Source organism: Pristiophorus japonicus, chromosome 4 (assembly GCF_044704955.1).
Source record: "Pristiophorus japonicus isolate sPriJap1 chromosome 4, sPriJap1.hap1, whole genome shotgun sequence".
In the NCBI taxonomy this organism is placed as follows: Eukaryota; Metazoa; Chordata; class Chondrichthyes; family Pristiophoridae; genus Pristiophorus; species Pristiophorus japonicus.
In genome coordinates, this window is record NC_091980.1 from 251,992,689 (window position 1) to 252,013,698 (window position 21,010).

A 21,010-nucleotide genomic window follows, 5' to 3' on the forward strand; every position below is an offset into this window, starting at 1 on the left:
CCAAGTGTCCTTCAAATTTGCAATGTCCTGCAAGGCGTCTTAGCTCGCCGATATAGCTCGCCACTTCCTGGCCTTCAGACCTCTTGTACATGTAGAACCGGTACCTCGCCATCAGAACGCTTTCCTTCGGGTTTAGATGCTCCCGGACCAGTGTGCACAAATCATCATATGACTTGTGTGTGGGTTTCGCTGGAGCAAGCAGATTTTTCATGAGGCCATACGTTGGTGCCCCGCAAACGGAGGAGGAGGATCGCCCTTCGTTTGGCAGCGTTCACTTCTCCTTTCAGCTCGTTGGCCACGAAGTATTGGTCGAGTCGCTCCACGAAGGTTTCCCAATCATCTCCCTCCGAAAATTTCTCCAGGATGCCCACTGTTCTCTGCATCGTTGCGGTGGGGTTCGTCATCTGTATCTCGTCACCAGTTGTTATGTATTGAATAAAGAGTCTGACCAGATACTGAGAGCTCAAAGTACGGTGTGACTGAAGTCCTTTTTACAGATCTCCAGAGTGCCTCTCTAGCCTGTGAGACCTCCTTATGTACAGGTGCTCCCAAGGGATTGTGGGATCTCTTGGGATTCCAGGGGATGAGCACTCTGGTCGTTAAACAAGGTTCTTACAGGTTTACATATATAACACAGATGTTACCTTTCTACACTCTCCACTGAACCAGGGTTAGTCTTCTGGCTTGATAATGATGGAGGAATGTGCATGTGCCAGGCCATGTGGTTACAGACAATTCTGCTGTTGCTAATGGCCTGCAGCATTTCATGGATGCCCAGTTTTGGACTGCTACATCTATCCTTAGTTCATCCCACTTAGCAAGGCAATACTACACGATAGAGGGTGCCCTCACTGTCGAGACGAGACGCTGGCCCGGATTTTGTGGCGCTGATGACCGCTCCGCAAATTCCGTGTTTCTGCATGTGCCGAGCGGGCATAAAAAGCCAGAACTTGTGATCTGTCAAAGTTTGCATTGGCAGATCGTCCGTATGTGCCGCAAAAACACATTCGCTGACACAGAGCTGGGCTATTTGCACAACTACTGCCCAAGAAATGCCCACAAAACCCTTACACCTGGTAAGAGCATAGGCCCTGCTTTTACCAGCACAAGGGTTAAATTAAATTAAAACATACAAAAACATTGAAAATAAATTTTTGTAAATTTTAGTCTGCATTAAAATGTTTAAACTTATTTTTCAATGAATTAAAATTTTATTTTAAATCTTTAATTAAAGAGACTTTTAATTAATTTTGAACATGGGAACATTTTTTATTTCAGTTGTGTTAATTACTTATTTGGGGATTTCTCATAAGCGTATAGGAATCCCCCCTTTCTAATTGGTTGATCTGGCCCACATGATCTCAGGGAGGCTTCCGAACCACCTTCGTCCCTGGGATCCGTGGGCCTTTACACATGTGTACGTCTGCAGGCCCAGGACCCGAAGACTCCGAAGCCCGGGAGCCAGCAGGTACTTTCGTTTTTTTTCCGGTTCTAAGGCGTACTCTGGAAGTACGCCACCAACCATAAGTTTCGGCCCATTGTTTTCATAAAGGACTGTGCAGTGGTCCATTCTACCAATGTTATCATGGACATCGTGAAGGGGCTGGGGAGGAGGGGGATACATCCTGAACTGGAACCGAGTATAAAGAAGGCAACTAAGTTGATCAATGGATTTAGGCATCTGAGATCTGAGGAAAGACTAAAAGGTACTAGGCATGTTTATGTTGGGAAAGAGGCATCTTAGGGGTGATCTTATTAGGGATTAGAGATCTCAGGAATAGGTAAACTGGAATAATGTTTGGCATTAACACAAGCTCTATGACAAGGGGAGACAGATTCTAACAGACAAGTAAAAGTTGAAACTCAGTTAAGATACAATTTTCTTATGCGAAGGATGGTAAAACTATGGAATAGCCTATCCAGGAGTGTGAGAGCAGTATGTCTGCAGGACAGTAAAATCATGAGACAAGCTTGCAAAGTTTACATTCCAGTCAACTCAAACTTAAAATGATTTAAACCAACTCTCCTACTTTTGTTTATGGAAAACGTCTTTGTACCAATTTACCAACATTTAAGGAATCACAGCTGCATGAGAATCCATTTATGTAATAGCATTAGACACAAACAAGCTGCTTGGAACTAGCGAGTTCATATACAGTAATAAGAATATTTACAACAGCCCTGATTATATCAAGAACTGGGGGAGGGGAAGAAGAGGGAGTAAAGGGGGGGGGGGGTGAGTATCAGAAGGAGAAAGAAAGAATCAAAGAAAGACTTGCATTTATATAGCGTCTTTCATGATCTCAGAATGTCCAAAAGCACTTTACAACCACTGAAGTACTTTTGGTGTAGTCACTATTGTAATGCAGGAAATGGGAGGGGGGGGGTGCAAAAGAGAGGGGCAATGCACTAGAGACACAGATAGTCAGACAGAGAGCACAAACGAAAAGCGAGAGCATGTGGAAGAGGGAGAAAAAAATAATCTGGAGCTGGTTTTTAAACCTGACTTCTGATCCATCACTAAGACACCTCCATTTCTGGAGCACTGTTCATTTCTACCAGTAATCTACCCTCTGATCACCTCAACAAATTTCTTAATTGCTCTCCAGAAATTCCTGATATGAAATATTGGTAACTTCAGCTAATCCAGATCTCTGTAACCCAGGCCCTGTCTCACACACTCATTATCCCCATTCGAGCCAAACTCCACTGGACCCCTCATCAGTGAATCAATCACACCACTCCATGCGAGAAATAATCTCCAGCTCCATGGATCAATGTATGTCCTTTGTTCCTCCAATTCTGAATGGCTTGCTGCCTCTTGTTCTGCTTCCTAAAAAAACTTAGGCCTCAACTGTGCCTTTGGTTTCTACCCCAAAATGTCTTCACTTCCTGCTCAGTGTCTGCATCGTCACAGACATAGTCCATGTGACAAGCGCAATGCTAGTTATTAATGCAAAGATTCTTTAGTAAGGTGATCACAGGCGAGCATTAAGCTTCTCAGATCTTTATAACATACACACTTTATAATATTGCCGAGAGAGTGAACAACAGCGAACACAAAACAATGGGAGGAAACAGCATAATATTGTCAATGTGAAGAAACTTAATGGCACCAAATTACCAATAAAAAGCCAATAGAAACCTGTAGAACATCAATACCATACTAAATTTCTGGATCATTTTTGACAGCCACAAGGAACATCGTGGACAAATATATTTTAAGCATTAAATTACTGTGTTAAAACAGCTTACCAATAAGAATAATGGAATTCATGCGAAATATTTATAACTTAGCCATGGTACTAAATATTAAATGCCTGGTTGTCCTGTTGATATGATCAAGACATTTATTTAAAAAGCATGGTACATGTAAAATTGAGGAGAAACGAAAATAGGGAAAGGGGTGAAAGAACACAACTACAACAGGGATTAGATAATAAAACAATTGGCCATTGTATTTTTGAAGTTAGTATCACTGTATTGTAATTGTTAAATAGTAATCATTTTGAAAGATAATCATTCTATCTTTGATTCTCTAACCTTCCATCTTCAGAGCGGTTTTTGCATATCTTACAGCCTCCCAAGGTGATGGTATGTCCAGAAATACAGCATTTGCAACATTGACAACTCCAAAACCTTCCTTACAAACATCTTGGTTTTTCACTGTGACCAAATGATCTATCTTATGATCACAAAACTCCTCTTCAGCTTTCTCTGCTCGTTGTTTATGAAACTCCACGGTGTACAGCCGTCCCGTTGGTGCAATGGTCCGAATGATAGCATGAGAAAGAGAACCACTTCCTGTACCTACAATATAAAGAAAAAGATGGTTTTGTTTTTAATCTAAAAATAGTTTATTTCACGTAATGAAAAATACTTTTCAGGGTGGAATAATGGACACCTTACAGCACGTAGGGGACGAAAGGCAGAGTCAATGGGCATGTCTTGAGGTTTTTGTAGATGGGGAGAGGATTGGCAAGGTGAAGAGGTTCAGGAAGAGAATTCAAGATATGGTAAGGATACAATGGCTTATGGTTCTGCCTTTGTCTATTCCATTTTAATAAAAATATTTGAATGTCAAACCTGCATAGGATGATGAAAATTATACAAAAAATATTTCTCAGTGCACAAGTTGCAGCTGTATCAATAAAAGGAATTTGGGTTGCTTAGTTCAATCATGCTGAGGTGAGCACACTTGTACCACCACCTTCTCAGATCAACTCTGGATGGGCAACAAATGCAGTGGCGACCCTCATCTGTTCGGGTTAAACTCAAAAGAAAACTTCAAGAATAGTATCTCATCTTTTTATGGGCACTCTGGACTGAACAGTGACCCTAATAACTATTTCTTGACAGCAAAGGGTGCTGGTAAGGGGGTTTGTGAACCCAGTGACTGGGATGGGGAGAGAGGCAAGGTTAACATTTTAGGTGTAGATTTCTAGAACAGAGTTTTGACTGGGAAGGGTGAGGGGTACTTTGTGCAATGATATTGGCCTGTCTTTTTCTCCTTGTGAAACTGACATTCACACTGTGCTTCCAACATTTCAGTTTTAATTTTAGACCTGCGACTATAGGCTTTTATGTTTCCCCATCCCACAATTTCTTCCATTCTCTCACCATTTTCCTTGGTCAGGCCTCTCACTGTCTTAGCTATTTATGAGTTAATTCCTATTTTTTTAGATGATCACCAAGATGATCTTTTATTATGTAAATTACGTGCTTTTCATTTAAGCAGGGTGCAGGTCATTGAGCTCATTAACTTCTGCTCATGGTTGGAGTATCTGTTTTCCTTCTGCTCCTCCACCGCCCCCCCCCCCCCCGATTCTACTAAAATGTTTATTTATCTTTCAGTTCTGAAGAAGATTTTACCTGAAATTTTAGTCTTTTTTCTCTAAAGATGCAACCTGCTGGATATTTTCACCCATTTCTCTATTCCTTGAATCTCATGTGGCCATTATTTTTGGGATAAAATTAATTACTTTTAAGTGTGATAATATTCGATAGGCAAACTGGTAAATACCGTAACCATACGGGGGAGGGAGACCTTGTAGCAACAGGATGTGCTGAAATTTGGTAAAAGTGGGCCTTTGCGGCTGCCTGCCGACCTTAGTATATCTGCCAAGTTTACTTTGGAATTGTCACTGGCGGTGTTTCAGAAGCCAGCAGCAGCCTGAGCTCCCCACGAAATACAATTTAAAACAAAATGCAGACTGAACACGGCGGGGTGAGGGGGGGAGGAGAGGGGGCTTTGCTCAAGCTATTAAAGCTGAGACACTAATCATGAAGTAGTAGCAGCAGGTGCAGAATACACTTTTTCCCACTAATGTTACAGCTCTCAGAAATCCCATTTGTGCTCAGTTGTGTCCAGTGGACCTCAAGTTAAGACTCTTTGTTCTCCCTATTGCCAAGAATACAATGTTGATTCGCAGCCTACTATTGAAATGTAAATCAGTGCATGAATGAAGTTCAAGACTATTGCAGATGTTTGAAGTTTCAGCAAAAATAGTCCATTCAGACGCAAATTGGAAATGTACCACAGGAACTGTGCAACTATTCTTGTAGTTAAACTGAGCATTATACTGTCACAAATCCAGATGCATACTTTGATAGTGCATTTGAATAATTATTCATAAACAATCTAATTAGCACTCCAGTGGGTCTGAAGCACTTGTGCAATTTTTACAATTAACTAAAAAACACTTAGTTTGTACAAATATACATAATGTTTCAGCAAAATGCACATCTGTGCAATACAGCAAACTGCTGGCATTCTAGATATGTATAAATTATCATTGATTCCAAATTTACTCCTTGCAGTCATAAATGATCCAGTTATATGCGTTGTTTTTCATATGCACCACGACATAACAGGATTAAGCAAGGCACATCAAAATAAAACTTGCAGTTAAACATTAAGTAGCTCCTACAAATTCAAAATTAAAAAAAAGTCATACTCAACCTCACAAAAATTCAGTTTATATTAATCCATAACAAATTTCAAAATCAACTCTAAATCTCATCCCAATGCTCATCCTTGTTTATATTCATTTACTAAGTCAGCTGCTCCTGAAAGCACCATCTGGGAGCACCACTTGAGCATCGCTCCAGCAGGATCACATGATCAAGCTAAAAAAAACCTCTGACATCATGCCTGCTTGCATATGCTCACATAATCAACCAACCTTAAGCACAAGACTTTTTCTCCCTAATCCTGTTACCAAAGGCCATGAAACAAAAGCAATTCTACAGACAGATACAGTTATACAATTGCCACTTGGAGATTTTAATGGTCTTGCATTTAGACCTGTAAATTCTGTACTGGAATAGACTGTCACTTGATGAAAGGACAAAGCTGAATGCTTTAACTTCATCTCTGCACCTATTCAGAACAATGTGTGGTGAAATTCACCAAGAGCCATGATGATTGAGATATTTTTGAATATCTGCTGTGTGTAGTTTTGAATTTAAAATAGAATCCATTTGCCAATGCCATTAGAATTATTTTTAAATAGTTATTTTCTAATTAAATCTAGTTAGCAAATTAGACCGCCAGATTCTAATGTTTCTTAAATGTTATACACAAATTTAATTTGAGTTACATTGTTGACAAATTAAAAGGTTATTTCTCTTTTGTTCATAATCTATCCTCGTTTATAAAAAACAAGTGAACACAGAACCACCCTCGAGTCAGCTGCTCACAGAACCATGAATGTTGCCTCCTCCAAATTCTCTCCAAGAAAATGCTTTCCCTTCCACTCAGTGTCTCATCCCGATCATCTGGTTGCGATCCTAAACTCAGCATGTGATAAATATTTGATGACTGAACGATCATCCCATGGTTTTAAGAGGAAAGTGGATTAATTGTTAATGACGGTGATAATTATTGCAATGCTTTGGGGGGCGGGGGGGTGGCGGCGGCGGGGAGAAAGAGTGGAGCAGTGGTATTAGTTATGAATTCCTCTAGTAGAGGGTAGGCTTGGACACAATGGACTGAATTGAATGGCCTCCTATTGTGCTATAAACCTCCATGGTTTTAAAGGCATAATGCACTGGCCTACCAACACACTATCTCACTGGTCCACTATATCTTTTCACTGGGGAAGAAGAGGGCGAAAGAAGTGTTTTGTATTTTTGCTTTACTTAAAACGGTTTAAAAATAGATGTCTCCCTGCAACATAAAATATGTAGAACTTCTGCATTTCCAAACAATAAAACCAGAAGTAAACTGTGGTTCATTCTCCAGCAACAGAAGTCAGCTAACAATCTCTCCAACTAGTAACTAGCTGCTTTTAGGCACGTAGAAAACAACTATTTTTAAACTGTTTTAAGTGAAGTAATGAAAGTAAACTAGTCCAACAAACTACAAAAGTATGAGCATTCTTCTGTTATTCCACTTTAATACTGCAAAGGATTCTATTTGCAAAGTGGGGAAAACATCACAGCAATCCAAGTAGATACGAAAATCAAAGATTTATGCATGCATATTCAAAATTAACACGTGGAGTGTAGCTCATCAGCCTTGGACTGCCTGTGTCTTTAATACAAAATTTAAGGAGCTGACAAGTCCCCTGGACCCGAAGGCTTACATCCTAGGATCTTAAGAGTAGCTGCAGAGATAGTGGATGCATTGGTTGTAATCTACCAAAATTCCCTGGATTCTGGGGCAGTCCCAGCGGATTGGAAAACCGCAAATGTAACGCCCCTATCTTAAAAAAGGAGGCAGACAAAAATAAGGAAACTATGGACCAGTTAGCCTCACATCTGTCGTTGGGAAAATGCTGGAGTCCTTTATTAAGGAAGCAGTAGCGGTACATTTGGAAAAGCATAATTCAATCAGAGTCAGCATGGTTTTATAAAAGGGAAATCATGTTTGACAAATTTGCTAGAGTTCTTTGAGGATGTAACGAGCAGGGTGGATAAGGGGGAACCAATGGATGTGCTCTATTTGGATTTCCAGAAGGCATTCGATAAGGTGCAACATAAAAGGTTACTGCACAAGATAAAAGTTCACGGGGTTGGGGGTAATATGGATTGAGGATTGGCGAAGTAACAGAAAACAGAGTCCGGCTGGCAAACAGTGACTAGTGGGGTGCCGCAAGGATCGGTGCTGGGTCCTCAACTATTTACAAACTATATTAATGACTTGGATGAAGGGATCAAGTATAATGAAGTCAAACTTGCTGAAGATACAAAGATGGGTGGGAAAGCAAATTGTGAGGAGGACACAAAAAATCTGCAAAGGGATATAGCCAGGCTAAATGAGTGGGCAAAAATTTGGCAGATGGAGTATAATGTGGGAAAATGTGAGGTTATCCACTTTGGCAGAAAAAATAGAAAAGCAAATTATAATTGAAATGGAGAAAAATTGCAAAGTGCTGCAGTACAGAGGGACCTGGGAGGGTACAGCAAGTAATCAGGAAGGAAAATGGAATGTTGGTCTTTATTGCAAGGGGGATAGAGTATAAAAGCAGAGAAGTCCTGCTACTATTGTACAGAGTATTGGTGAAGCCACACCTAGAGTACTGCGTACAGTTTTGGTCTCCATAAATAAGGAAGGATATACTTGCATTGGGGGCTGTTCAGAGAAGGTTCACTAGGTTGATTCCGGAGATGAGGGGGTTGACTTATGAAGATAGGTTGAGGAGGTTGGGCCTATACACATTGGAGTTCAGAAGAATGAGAGGTGATCTTGTTGAAACATATAAGATAATGATGGGGCTCGATAAGGTAGATGCAGGGAGGATATTTCCACTCATAGGGGAAACTAAAACTAGGGGAAACTAAAACTAGGGGACCATCAGCTCAGAATAAGAGGCCGCCCAATTAAGGCTGAGTTGAGGAGGAATTTCTTCTCTGAGGGTTGTAAATCTATGGAATTCTCTGCCCCAGAGAGCTGTGGCGGCTGGGTCATTGAATATATTTAAGGCAGAGATAAACAGATTTTTGAGTGATAAGGGAATAAAGGGTTCTGGGGAGCGGGCAGGGAGCGTGCATGAATCCCAAAAAGTTAGTTTGCAGGTGCAGCAGGTAATCAGGAAGGCGAATGGAATGTTGGCCTTCATTGCGAGAGGGATGGAGTACAAAAGCAGGGAGGTCCTTCTGCGACTGTATGGGGTATTGGTGAGGCCGCAGCTGGAGTACTGCATGCAGTTTTGGTCACCTTACTTAAGGAAGGAAATACTAGCTTTGGAGGGGGTACAGAGACGATTCACGAGGCTGATTCCGGAGATGAGGGGGTTACCTTATGATGATAGATTGAGTAGACTGGGTCTTTACTCGTTGGAATTCAGAAGGATGAGGGGTGATCTTATAGAAACATTTAAAATAATGAAAGGGATAGACAAGATAGAGGCAGAGAGGTTGTTTCCACTGGTCGGGGAGACTAGAACTAGGGGGCACAGCCTCAAAATACGGGGGAGCCAATTTAAAACCGAGTTGAGAAGGAATTTCTTCTCCCAGAGGGTTGTGAATCTGTGGAATTCTCTGCCCAAGGAAGAGGCTAGCTCATTGAATGTATTCAAGTCACAGATAGATAGATTTTTAACCAATAAGGGAATTAAGGGTTATGGGAAGCGGGCGGGTAAGTGGAGCTGAGTCCACGACCAGATCAGCCATAATCTTAAATGGCGGAGCAGGCTCGAGGGGCTAGATGGCCTACTCCTGTTCCTAATTCTTATGTTCTTATAAGTGGAGCTGAGTCCATGATCAGATCAGCCATGATCTTATTAGATGGTGGAGCAGGCTCGAGGGGCTAGGTGGCCTACTTCTGCTCCATTTCTTATATTCTTATGACAGGAAAATGGTGCAACTGAAAGCACAGCAGGTTACCAGATCTAGCTTTCAAAGTTAAAGAAAAATATTTTTTATTTTTAAAACTGATCTTTGGGTCTTTGAACCAGCTATTTCTAGACAATAGTTAAGGCTCCAAATGCTACCCAATCTGCATTTGACCATTTTATAATTTAGTTTTGGCATCAGGTTGTGTTTATGGGGACACTCCATCGATGTTAAAAGCCGAATCCAGTACAGGTTATTTGGAGTGTGGTTCAAGCTGGTGGACCACCACCACCACCTTCGAGGGGGACTCAGGATGCACAATAAATGCAGCCTTGTCAGCATTGCTCACAACATTGCCATATACTAAAAGCACCAAAGTCAGGAAAACCAGTTTTGAATGTTATATATTTTTCTTATTGAGGATGAATTGCTCACTGTACAAAGCTATCTACCTATGCAATTACTCCAGATGTAGAAAGCTAGATGAGTCTGTCAAACAGACAGAGACCAGTGTCGGCTTCATAGAGCAGATCAGGGAGGCTTTGATCAATATTGATCAGGTCCGTGGGTCAATTTACAACATCACTATAGAACTGCAGGAGCCATGTAAAGTGAAGACAATTACTAACTTGATGTCTGCCATTAATAAAATGGTTATGTAAGTACTGTTGTTGTTTAACAGGTGGTGGAACTTTGCCTATAGGGAAACATTCAGTAGAATATAACAAATAATCCCAATGGTGTTCTGATGAATAGCACTAGTTCAGCACCTAGGGGATGAACAGTACAATCATTAAGCATCAAGCTCTGCAGAAGAGAAACCAAACCCAATTGGGTATAATTGTAAGCAAGCCTGAGACTTGGATAAGCCATGACAGAAGAGAAAACACAAATCCACAACGCACAAATTTAACTGCAAAACTAGAGGGCTGTTCAGTTTTGGTGGATCAGGAATGAAAACCATTACATTTTCATCACCATTCCTAAGCAACGACCACTACATAATTAGGTTCAGTGTAAGAATTAAAAAGGAAAAAGAAAAGTAGAAGAAAAGGTCACTTTACTGGGGGGAAAAAGCAAGACAAGAGCCCATGCCCAGATTAAAATGGAAGGGAAAATTGGCAAACAGACCATTGGTCGACAATGGAATTGATTAAACAGATCAAGCAAGTATCTTCCAGTAGGATAAAAATTGAATGTAAGGGCTGGGATAAAATTTGAAACGTAAACAAAAAAGCAGTTAGCACATATCAGGAAAATAATACAAATGAAAGCCAGGAGACATGTGTGAAAGATACAAATTGGGAGATTAGAGAAGGTAAAGGAAGTCAGCAAAAACAATGAGCAATAAAAGGCTTTCTATATGTACATTAGTTATAAGACAATAGACAAGATAGAGATAATGGGCCCAAGTTTCCGTCCTCTGGAAAAACGACGCATCTCGATAAGGTGCGCCGACTTTCTGGAAGAAAAAGGGCGCCGAAAACTTACCTTGTGATTCTCCGGTCTCCTTGAGACGTCTTCGTGCTTGGCGTGGTGCAGCACAAGGGGTCGGGGGTAGAGCCAGGTCCCGGTGCTGAAAACAGTGCCGGGACCTCTGCAGATGCGCGCTAGAGTGTGCGCGCATGTGTAGTAGCTCCAGGCCACCGAGGCTGCGTGGGAGGGGCCCGACCCTAGCCCTGGCCGAATGGGATCACAGGGCGAAGATCAGGACTTGGACCTCCCTCCCATTCAGTTGCCTCCCCTCCTTTCCGTGCAGCCTTACCCCCGCCGTTGGCAGGGCCCGCCCGGCATCTCGCTGGGGGCATGCCCCGCCTGAAATGTTGGCGGCAGCAGCCCGGCCCGTTCACGCCTCTCCCCCAACCCCCCTCCCGTTCAGCCTCTTCCCCCCCACCCCCACCTTCTTCCCCCCATTCTCTCCCCTCCCTCCCTCCATGTCGTCGGCAGGGCCCGACCTGCATCTCGCTGGGGACGGGCTCCGCCCGAAGTGGCGGCGGCGGCGGTAATCTGGCCTGTTCAGCCTCTCCCTCCCTCCTTTCCCTCCCACCTCCTCTCCCCCCCCTCCCCTCCCCTCCCCCCTACCCTCCCCTCCCCCCTACCCCTCGCTATCAGAAACAGAGACACTGACAGAGACAGACACAGCACGCTGTTGGAGGGCTCCTGGTGCTGCAGGTGAGTAGAAATAATTAATTTATTTATTGATTGATTTTTTATTTTTAAAATTTTTGATTGATTTATCATTTATTATTGATGATGATGGCTCTTTATTTGTAAAAGTGAAGTGTTTAATGTTTGTAAACTTTCCTCCCTCCTCTCCCCCATCCCCTCATCTTTCGTTCCCTACGCCTGATTCATAAGCGTAGGCAAGGTTTTTCTAAGCGTACAAAAATCTACACTTACTCCATTCTAAGTTAGTTTGGAGTAAGTTTTCGCTGCCTAAACTTGCAAAACAGGCGTAAGTGGCTGGACACGTCCCCTCTTGAAAAAAAAAATCGGCTCTAAAATGAAACTATTCTAACTGAGTACAACTGGAGCAAACTAAATGCTGAGAATTGCAATTTCTTAAGATGCTCCATTCTAAACTAGTTGCTCCAAAAAGATAGGTGCAACTCAGGCCGAAACTTGAGCCCATTGGAGGCAAGCTTGGAGTGAAGGAATAAGCAGATTTACAAAATAAGTAGTTTGCCTCAGTTCGAACAGATGAGGGGTATATTGGGATTATATGATCACCAGAAAAGTATACAATAGTAGGCGCTACTATTCAAAGAGAAATAATACAAAAGAAGTCACCGAAACTGAAGGTAAACAAATCACTGGGACCTGATGATTTACATCTGTTGATCCTAAGGGGATGGGAGGGGGGGTGGTAAGAAATAGTGGAGGCTGACTATAATTTTCCCAAATTCTGTGGAAAGACACACTATGCCAAGGCAGTGACAAATTTTCAAAGGAAGGAGAGAGGAGTAAACCAAACAATTGGAGGCCAGTTACTCTTACTTCAGTTCATGGTAAATTACTCCAGTCTAAAATATGGGTTGAAATTACAAAATACTTGGAAAAATAAATTTGAAATGTACTTGACCTAAATGCAGGCAGCCCTGAACAGATCCATTTGTTGAAATGTCAAGTGAGGCAAATGTACTGGAATGACACGTGGCAAATATTTACATGAAATAGTCCTGCAAAGAGATTTTTTTCTAAACTATAGAATTATGGGGCCCAAGTTTGCCCCTTCGGTTAAAACGGCGCACGAAAAACGGCGCCGAAAACTTACCTCGGTATTCTCTCCGCTCCTTGGAACGTCGCAGGCCTTGGCGTGGCGCAGCACAAGCAGTGGGGGGTGGAGCCAGGTCCCGACGCAGAAAACAGTGCCGGGACCTCTACCCATGCTAATGTGTGCGCTCATGTGCAGTAGCTCCTCGCCCCCACAATCTCTGCATGTGCTCTGCAGGCTGTGTGGGAGGGCCCGAAGCATGCCGCCCCTAGCCCTGGCTGAAGGGGCTCCCTCATCAGCAGCCACACCAGTAAAAGGTCTGAGAGAACCAGAACCCCAGCAGGTTGTCAGTGAAACCCTACAGCTGGTTAGTATGCTGATGTTTTCCACAAGGGAATCAGTTTAGAAGAAGTAGATTGGGTTAGGTTAGGTGTCCAATGTCTAAAACAAATGGAAAGCATTGAGACAAATCATGCTGGCAATGTTCACAAGGCCACATAATGGATGAAGTGCACTGCACTTGGTCTATACATTGTGCTGAGTATTTATATGCCATTGGTTAGAATAAAGTAGGAGCCAGCAAAAGAATGCTATTGAAGATACTGAAAGGGACTGTGTAGGAGTAGTTTGGACAAGATTACTTTGTTTTTATTTGTTATTGATTGCTTATTACTTTGGTCTTGGTGTTTTAGGTGTAGGGTTCCTTCTATTTTTTATTTGTTAATTAATTGCTTATTGCTTTGTAAGTCTTGGTGCTAGGTGCAGGCCCTCTCAGCTTCCTTATATTTTTTATTTGTTACTGAATGCTTATTTTTGTGCTTTGTTTAGTGCTTGGTCCTTTAAATGTACTGCTTTGTTTATTGTTTGGTGCTTTAAAATGTACTAATGCTTCTTTAATGTTGTTGTGAAGGTGTTTAGTGCTTTGCCTCCCCTCTCCCCCCCACCCCCCCCCCACCCCCAATCTCTGGCTACCTGCGCTGATTTCTTAACTCACCGCTAGGTTTTTCTGTGCGGCCACATATGCTGGCCTAAGTTAGTTTGGAGTAACTTTTAGCTGTCTAAACTTGCTTAAATGGCCAAAACAGGTGTAAGTGGCTGGTAACGCCCCCTTTTGAAAAAAAAACTAAGCTAAATAAAACATAACTAACTTACTTACACTGGAGCAAATTAAATGGGCAGAATTGCGATTTTTAAGGTACTCCAAAAAAATCTAGTTGTTCCAAAAAAAACGGAGCAACTCCTGGGCAAACTTGGGCCCATGCTCCCTAGAACTAAAACAAATGATAAACCCAATCTTTAACTATTTATCAGACCCTGACCATTTAAAAAAAAACACTAACTTAGTTATCAAAAAATTATTTTATCACCACCCCAATATTACTAGACCAGCCATTTTGAAAAATCAAAACTTCAAAATGCCTGGGATAAATGCTCCAGTGATTCACTCTTAAAAAGGCCCTAGTTAAGTCATGTTTATGCCATACATCACTTGAGTATGTAATACGAATAATATTGTAACATGTTTTAAAGTGCAGTTTTGAAGTCCATGTCATGGTTGCAAATATTTAATGAAAATATAGGCAAGAAGTTAAAAAAGGAAAAAGCACCAAAGAAAAAAGGCAAACCAATTAAGATTTTCAAAATAGGTTTAGATTATCTCCGCGCTACCATTTTGTGTTCTTCACTAACCAGAGTATTTAGTCCTGGAAATAATATTTGTAACATAATTGAATTAAGAATTAAAACATTTACAAGAAAATGGCTAACTATCTATACAATAGCATTTTCTAGGTTTGAAATACCTATTAAAATATTTTCTGTCTCGAGGCCCTAAGAAGCTTCAATCTGCTGTTTGTGAGCATTCCCAGAGCCATCACTTCCAGCTGGAGACTTGTCAAATTGCAGCCTTCAGCACTCAGCAACCACCTGAGCCTACAACTTACAGGATTTAAAAAATTAAAAACAAAGATCGAGAGCAAAACTAACCATTTACAGTGTACCAGGACATCTGCTTGCGTGCTTCACCTCCCTCCTGCATTCCCATGTATTGATGGAAAATTACTGCAAACGAACACTATCGGAGAAACCATTTTTAGGAGGATGTGAAAGTAACCAGAATTTGTTCTTTATTGTGTAAGATATCAAAAACAGGGTGATGCATGAATTCAACTTTTTCTGAAATAACAAAGCCAAAATGGTGTATACTCGGTGATATCCCATAATAGTCAGAGAGCCTGCAGAAAACAAGCGCAGGCAGCGGAAGGAGCACGCGGCAAACCACCCACCCTTTCCTCTAATGATGGTCACAGATGGGACAGACAGAGACTGTAATTCCCGTATTGGACTGTTCAGTCACCTGAGAACTCACTTTTGGAGTGGAAGCAAGTTTTCCTCGATTTCGAGGGACTGCCTATGATGATGATGAACAGATACAGCACAGGAAAAAAAACGGAGTGGGAAGGGCTTGGATGGGAACAAATTAGGATTAGGTCTTTTTAGTTCGCAATGCATTCTAAATGATTGCAGTAGCTGCATTTCTTCTTTTATGCTTACTCATCTCAGAATTAAAAAACAATCAGGAATCATATAAACAATAGCAGGTCCTGGAAGGACTGTACCATGAGTTAGAACCTCCTTTCAAACTTCAATAAAAATGTCAAATTTAAATAAATTTATTTAAGCAGAATAATTGCAGAACATTGGGTAAAGAAAGATGTTTTCTGAAGTGTTCTTGACCTTCACTATAAAAACCTAAGCAGATGAACAGAAAAGATAAAGAGCTGCTGACCCATATTACATCCAACGATTTACATTTTTATATACCTGTGGTATTTACTTATCTACTTGCAGCAGCTAAGAAAAACACTTTTATTTTCCAGGAGCTAATCATAAACATTTATTACATCGTCTTAGAAGAGATTTCTTACAAATTTCTTAAATTCTTTCAGTTGCTATGTGCACCCTCTTTCATTTCCACACCCCTTGCAATCTCTGACAAAAACTCTGCTAGTGTAATATAATGTTTTCTTTAAAACAATAACTACTTACATTTATATAGCATCTTTAATGTAGTAAAACGTCCCAAGACGCTTCACAGGAGTGTTATCAAAACAAAATTTGAAACCAGACCATAAGGAGATATTAGGGCAGATGATCAAAAGCTTAAAGGAAGAAAGAGGTAGAGGGGTGGAGCGGTTTAGGGCAGAGATTAAAATCAGGAGGGAGCGAAGATAGCTGATTTACTGGCAAAGTCCAAAGGATTAAAGCCGGGAGAGAATGGAAGGAGGTTGCCAAGGTGAGTCCGCAGCAGGTGCGTAGGGTGGGGAGAGAATAGGATGGAGCAATTGGGGTTGCTACTCGCTAGAAAGCAACGATGAGTGTCTCAGTGGGCCTTTTGAAGGATGCCAAGGGAGGCACAGAAGGAAGCGAACAAAAAGATACATCATTGTAAATATATAAAAGGTATCTATCCTTATAGTTTTAAGCCCAAAACACAAGAGCTCCTTCCCAGGTGGCAAAGTAAATTGGAGAATCAATACAAGTCACAAGTTTTCAGTGCTAATTCGACACAGGCGAATTAACAATGTAAGCCTTTAGGTGGGAGGGGATACTTATTGGAGACCAAGTCTCAATGTCAACCTCCAAGCGGAACTGCAGAGAGAAAGGGAGGCACGAAAATAAGAAGCAATAAAATATATCAGAACAGCATTGCTGGACCCTGGATCTTTCAATTAAAGATCATTTGTGTTACAGCAAGAAAAAAAAAAGCACCTTAAATATAAGTCTCCCAATCCCATTGTATCCAGAGCATCTCCAGCAATAGCTTCTCTTCTCGCCTTGCACTGTTACCTCCAGAGTCCCCCAAGGAGTTATCCTTGGCCCCTCCTCTTTCTTGTGTACATGCTGCCCTTTGGCCACATCATCCACAGACATGGGGTCAGCTTCAACATGTATGCTGAGGATACCCAGTTCTATCACTCCACCAACCCCCCTCAACAATTCCACTTTTTCGGTGTAGTCAGACTGCTTGACCAATATCCAGCCATGGATGAGCTGCAATTTCCTCCAGTTTAAGCAATCACTTTCAGCTTCCCCAGGTTGGCACTTAATTTTTTTTTTAGGTACGCCTGGTGCTGCTCCTGGCATGCTCTTCTGCACTCATGAAACAGGGTTGGTCTCCTGACTTGATGGTAATGGTAGCGTGAAGAATATGACAGGCCAGGAGGTTACAGATTGTGGTGGAATACAATTCTGCTGATGCTGATGGCCCACAGTGCCTCATAGATGCTCAGTTTTGAGCTGGTAGACCTGTCCTGAATCTATCCCATTTAGCATGGTGGTAGTGCCTCACAACACGATAGAGGGTGTCCTCAGTATGAAGACGGGATTCGTCTCCACAAGGACTGTGCTGTGGTCACTGCTACCAATGCTGTCATGGACAGATGCATCTGCGACAGGTAGATTGGTGAGGCCGAGGTCGATTGGTGAAGATGAGGTCAAGTAGGTTTTTCTATCGTGTTGGTTCTCTCACCACCTGCTGCAGGTCAGTTTGGAAGTTATGTCCTTTAGAACTCAGCCAGCTTGGACAGTAGTGGTGCTACCGAGCCACTCTTAGTCATGGACAATGAAGTCCCCCACCCAGAGTACATTCTGTGCCCTTGCTATCCTCAGTGCTTCTTCCAAGTGATGTTCAACATGAAGGAGTACTTATTCATCAGCTGAAGGAGGGCGGCAGGTTGTAATTAGCAGGACGTTTCCTTGCCCATGCTTGATCTGAAGCCATGAGACTTCATGGAGTTCGGAATCAGTGTTGAGGACTCCCAGGGCCACTCCATCCTGACTGTATACCACTGTGCCGCCACCTCTGGTGGGTCTGTCCTGCCGGTGGGACAGGACATACCCAGATATGGTGATGGAGGAGTCTGGGACATTGGCTGAAAGTATGATTTTGTGAGTATGACTATGTCAGGCTGTTGCTTGACTAGTCTGTGGGTCACCTCTCACAATTTTGGCACAAGTCACCAGATGTTAGTGAGGAGGACTGGGCTGGGTATGCCATTGACGTGTCCGAGGCCGGTGCCAAGGTCAATCCTGGGTGGTCCGTCGGGTTTTTATTCTCATTATTGTTTTTCTTGGTGGTTTTGTTACAACTGAGTAGCCATTTCAGACGGAAGTTAAGAGTCAACCACATTGTTGTGGGTCTGGAGTCACATATAGACTAAACCAGGTAAGGATGGCAGATTTAATTCCCTAAAAGGACATTAGTGAATCAGAAGGGTTTTTATGACAATCCAATAGTTTCATGGTCATCATTATTGATCCTTGCTTTTAATTCCAGATTTATTTAATTAACAGAGATAAACTCAACGGTTAACTGACATGCAGAGAAGTTCCCTTTTATATTTAAAAGTTCCCATCAAACAAGTCGATTTCCCCAAATTTTACTAGGTTATATGGGGTAGAGTAAAAACTGACCGGGTTGAAACATTGTAGGTGCAAATTTCTAGGTTTTATGATTGCGGCTCGAGTGGAGCATAAACGCTGGCATGGACTGGTTTGGACGAATGACCTGTTTCTGTGCCATATATCCTATGTAATCCTACGTAAAACAATATTACTATAAAAATGTATTTTTACATATTTGATGAAATGTATTAATGCAAGATGCAGTATGTTCCAAAGGTACAAGGGAGCAAAGTACAATTTGGCCTTGCTTTAAGGTCATATATCAGACAATATTAATATCACAACAGGCGCTTTTACCTCATGAAATTTTAATGCATATGTAGATTATAACTGCCAGGAAAGATTAGAAACAGGAGAAAAACATTACATTAAGGCCAATGTACATCACACCATATCACAAATCTTGATTTTATTCTAGTATCAATCAGGGAGACCGAATATCATTAACTAACATTCCTGCGGTGCTGCAGAGTCTCAGCGGTTTGATATTTTTTATCTCGCCATGTTCACTGAATAGCACACAAAGCTTTATCTCAATATATATACATATCAGAGTAGCCACTTACATTTTTACTATCACATAGGTAACTAAAAACCTTTACCACATTTGGATATTTGGCACCGATTACAATGACTGTAGATTTACTTTTACCCTTTGTAAAGGAGCATCGTTGCAGCCAATCTGACTGTAGCAAATACTAGTTTTAAATGGGAATCTAGTATTTGCATTTGGCTAAGGTACTAATAGATTGTTACATGCATATAAAGATGGATTGACTACTGAATTTTCAAATCAGAGGAATTCTGATGTGTTATTAAATAAATGCAGCTTTAATATTTTATAAACTCGAGAAACCGTTTAAAAAAATTGTATGTGTAAATATGATTGCAGTAAAAATAAAACAAGTCTAGTAGATATGGCTATCCATCCAGCCTGGTTATCAATTTTCAATGAGATGAATGAACACAGTTGCTCTAGAAAAGTCATTGCATCTCTTTGTTCGTCAGAGCACAACAGTCACATGGGCTTCCTTCTGCAGTAGTTGTGCAGCACTCGAGTGTTCGGTTTCATGCTGCATTCATTATTTTTTAAAGAACTAGTCTACCTACTGAAAATTCTGACCATTACACCTAATATCTGACTCTCAATGCAACTCGATGTTTATTTTAAAGCTCTTTTTGTCACGGTACCAGGTATCTGGGAGCACAAACCGATTATTGTTGGTTGAAGTAAAACTTCCTGTACATTCTTGTCCTATATACGTCCAGGAGAAATGGTTCAACTCCCATTTTTGGTACCTATGATTCCTTTCTTTCGAATTCAACTCTGAACTATTCAGTGGAATTCTATCCAAGCCACTGCAGGCAGGTTACACCATGATCATATTTCCCAAATTTTGATTAAGTGTGTCAATGTGCAGCAGGATACATGATCATCAGGATTTGAGAACAGATTAGATTTAAAAAAAGCATAAAATCTATTATTGTACTTCTGGTGATGGTACAAGATCTTTTTATAAGCACTGGATATTGTAGATATTATATTCTTTTTATAAGCACTGGATATTCTGTTATCTCTTTGGAGAGCTACATTACTTTAAACAAGTCACTGAGGAATGTGTGAAAAAAATTATTTCTTTAAGGGATTAATGTTCATATTTACTTTTGTACAGTATTAATACACTATTCACATCTGATTTACTATTTTCCTTGGTGTTTTGCCTTTTTTGAGCTTCTACCCCTGAATAAATAAAATGCAACAGAAAATTTATTGCAGAGTTCATTCTGATTGGGTTGAATTTTGCTGTGAGTGGTGAATGAACGGTACCAGCCATTCATTCAATTTGCATTTACCCATAGACTTTCCACAGGCTTTTGCACGGCAAGTTGCTGTCAGCCAAACATCGCAGCACCCTCTACAGGGGATCTGGGACCATTGCGTGAACAGGGCAAGCAACTACATCTCCTTAACCAATCAGATCGAAGAATAGTTAATGAGCAGTGCAGAGTCTGAAACTGGAAGTACAAGTTAGAATAATGAATTCAATGTCAAATCCAGTACAGAAAGTGAAATAGAGAGAAAGAAAGATTAATTGAGAGAGAGATAAAAGTGTCAAAGAAAAAGTTAAAAGATTTTTTTTTGAATCTCGAACAACAATTAAAAGCTGAAGGAATGAGACTCCACACTTGCAAAATTTTCAGTGCCAGAGAGGATGTTTGGCAGTAATTATGACTTATCACGCCATTAAAAAAGGTACTTACACTTTTTGTAGTGAGTTTAGTTCGTATATATGACATCAGTACAGGAACTTCACGCCGTTCAATACATTTGAATGGGGAGCTGGGCGGCAATATGTTGTTTTCGCGCAGATTGTATATTGCAAGTACAGGATAAAGGCAATTTGAACACACTGGTGATTAAAGAGTCTCTTATTTTCATGCGTATTTACCTGCAAGGGTTGTGGCTATTTATCTCCTACTGCCATTTCCATAATTGCTTCACATGTACCTTAAACAATATTTTTCCACTTGGTTCCACTGTTGTAGAAG

The 21,010-nt window shown here is 41.2% G+C and overlaps 1 protein-coding gene across 1 annotated transcript in view; it reads right to left on the reverse strand.

Moving 5' to 3' along the window:
• The window catches only part of trmt61a (tRNA methyltransferase 61A), a 58,431-nt gene that overhangs the window by 17,735 nt on the left and 19,686 nt on the right, over positions 1-21,010 (reverse strand). The window contains exon 3 of the mRNA XM_070877518.1: positions 3,544-3,810. Within this exon, the coding sequence (XP_070733619.1) occupies positions 3,544-3,810 (267 nt within the window). The remainder of the gene's footprint in view (positions 1-3,543; positions 3,811-21,010) is intronic.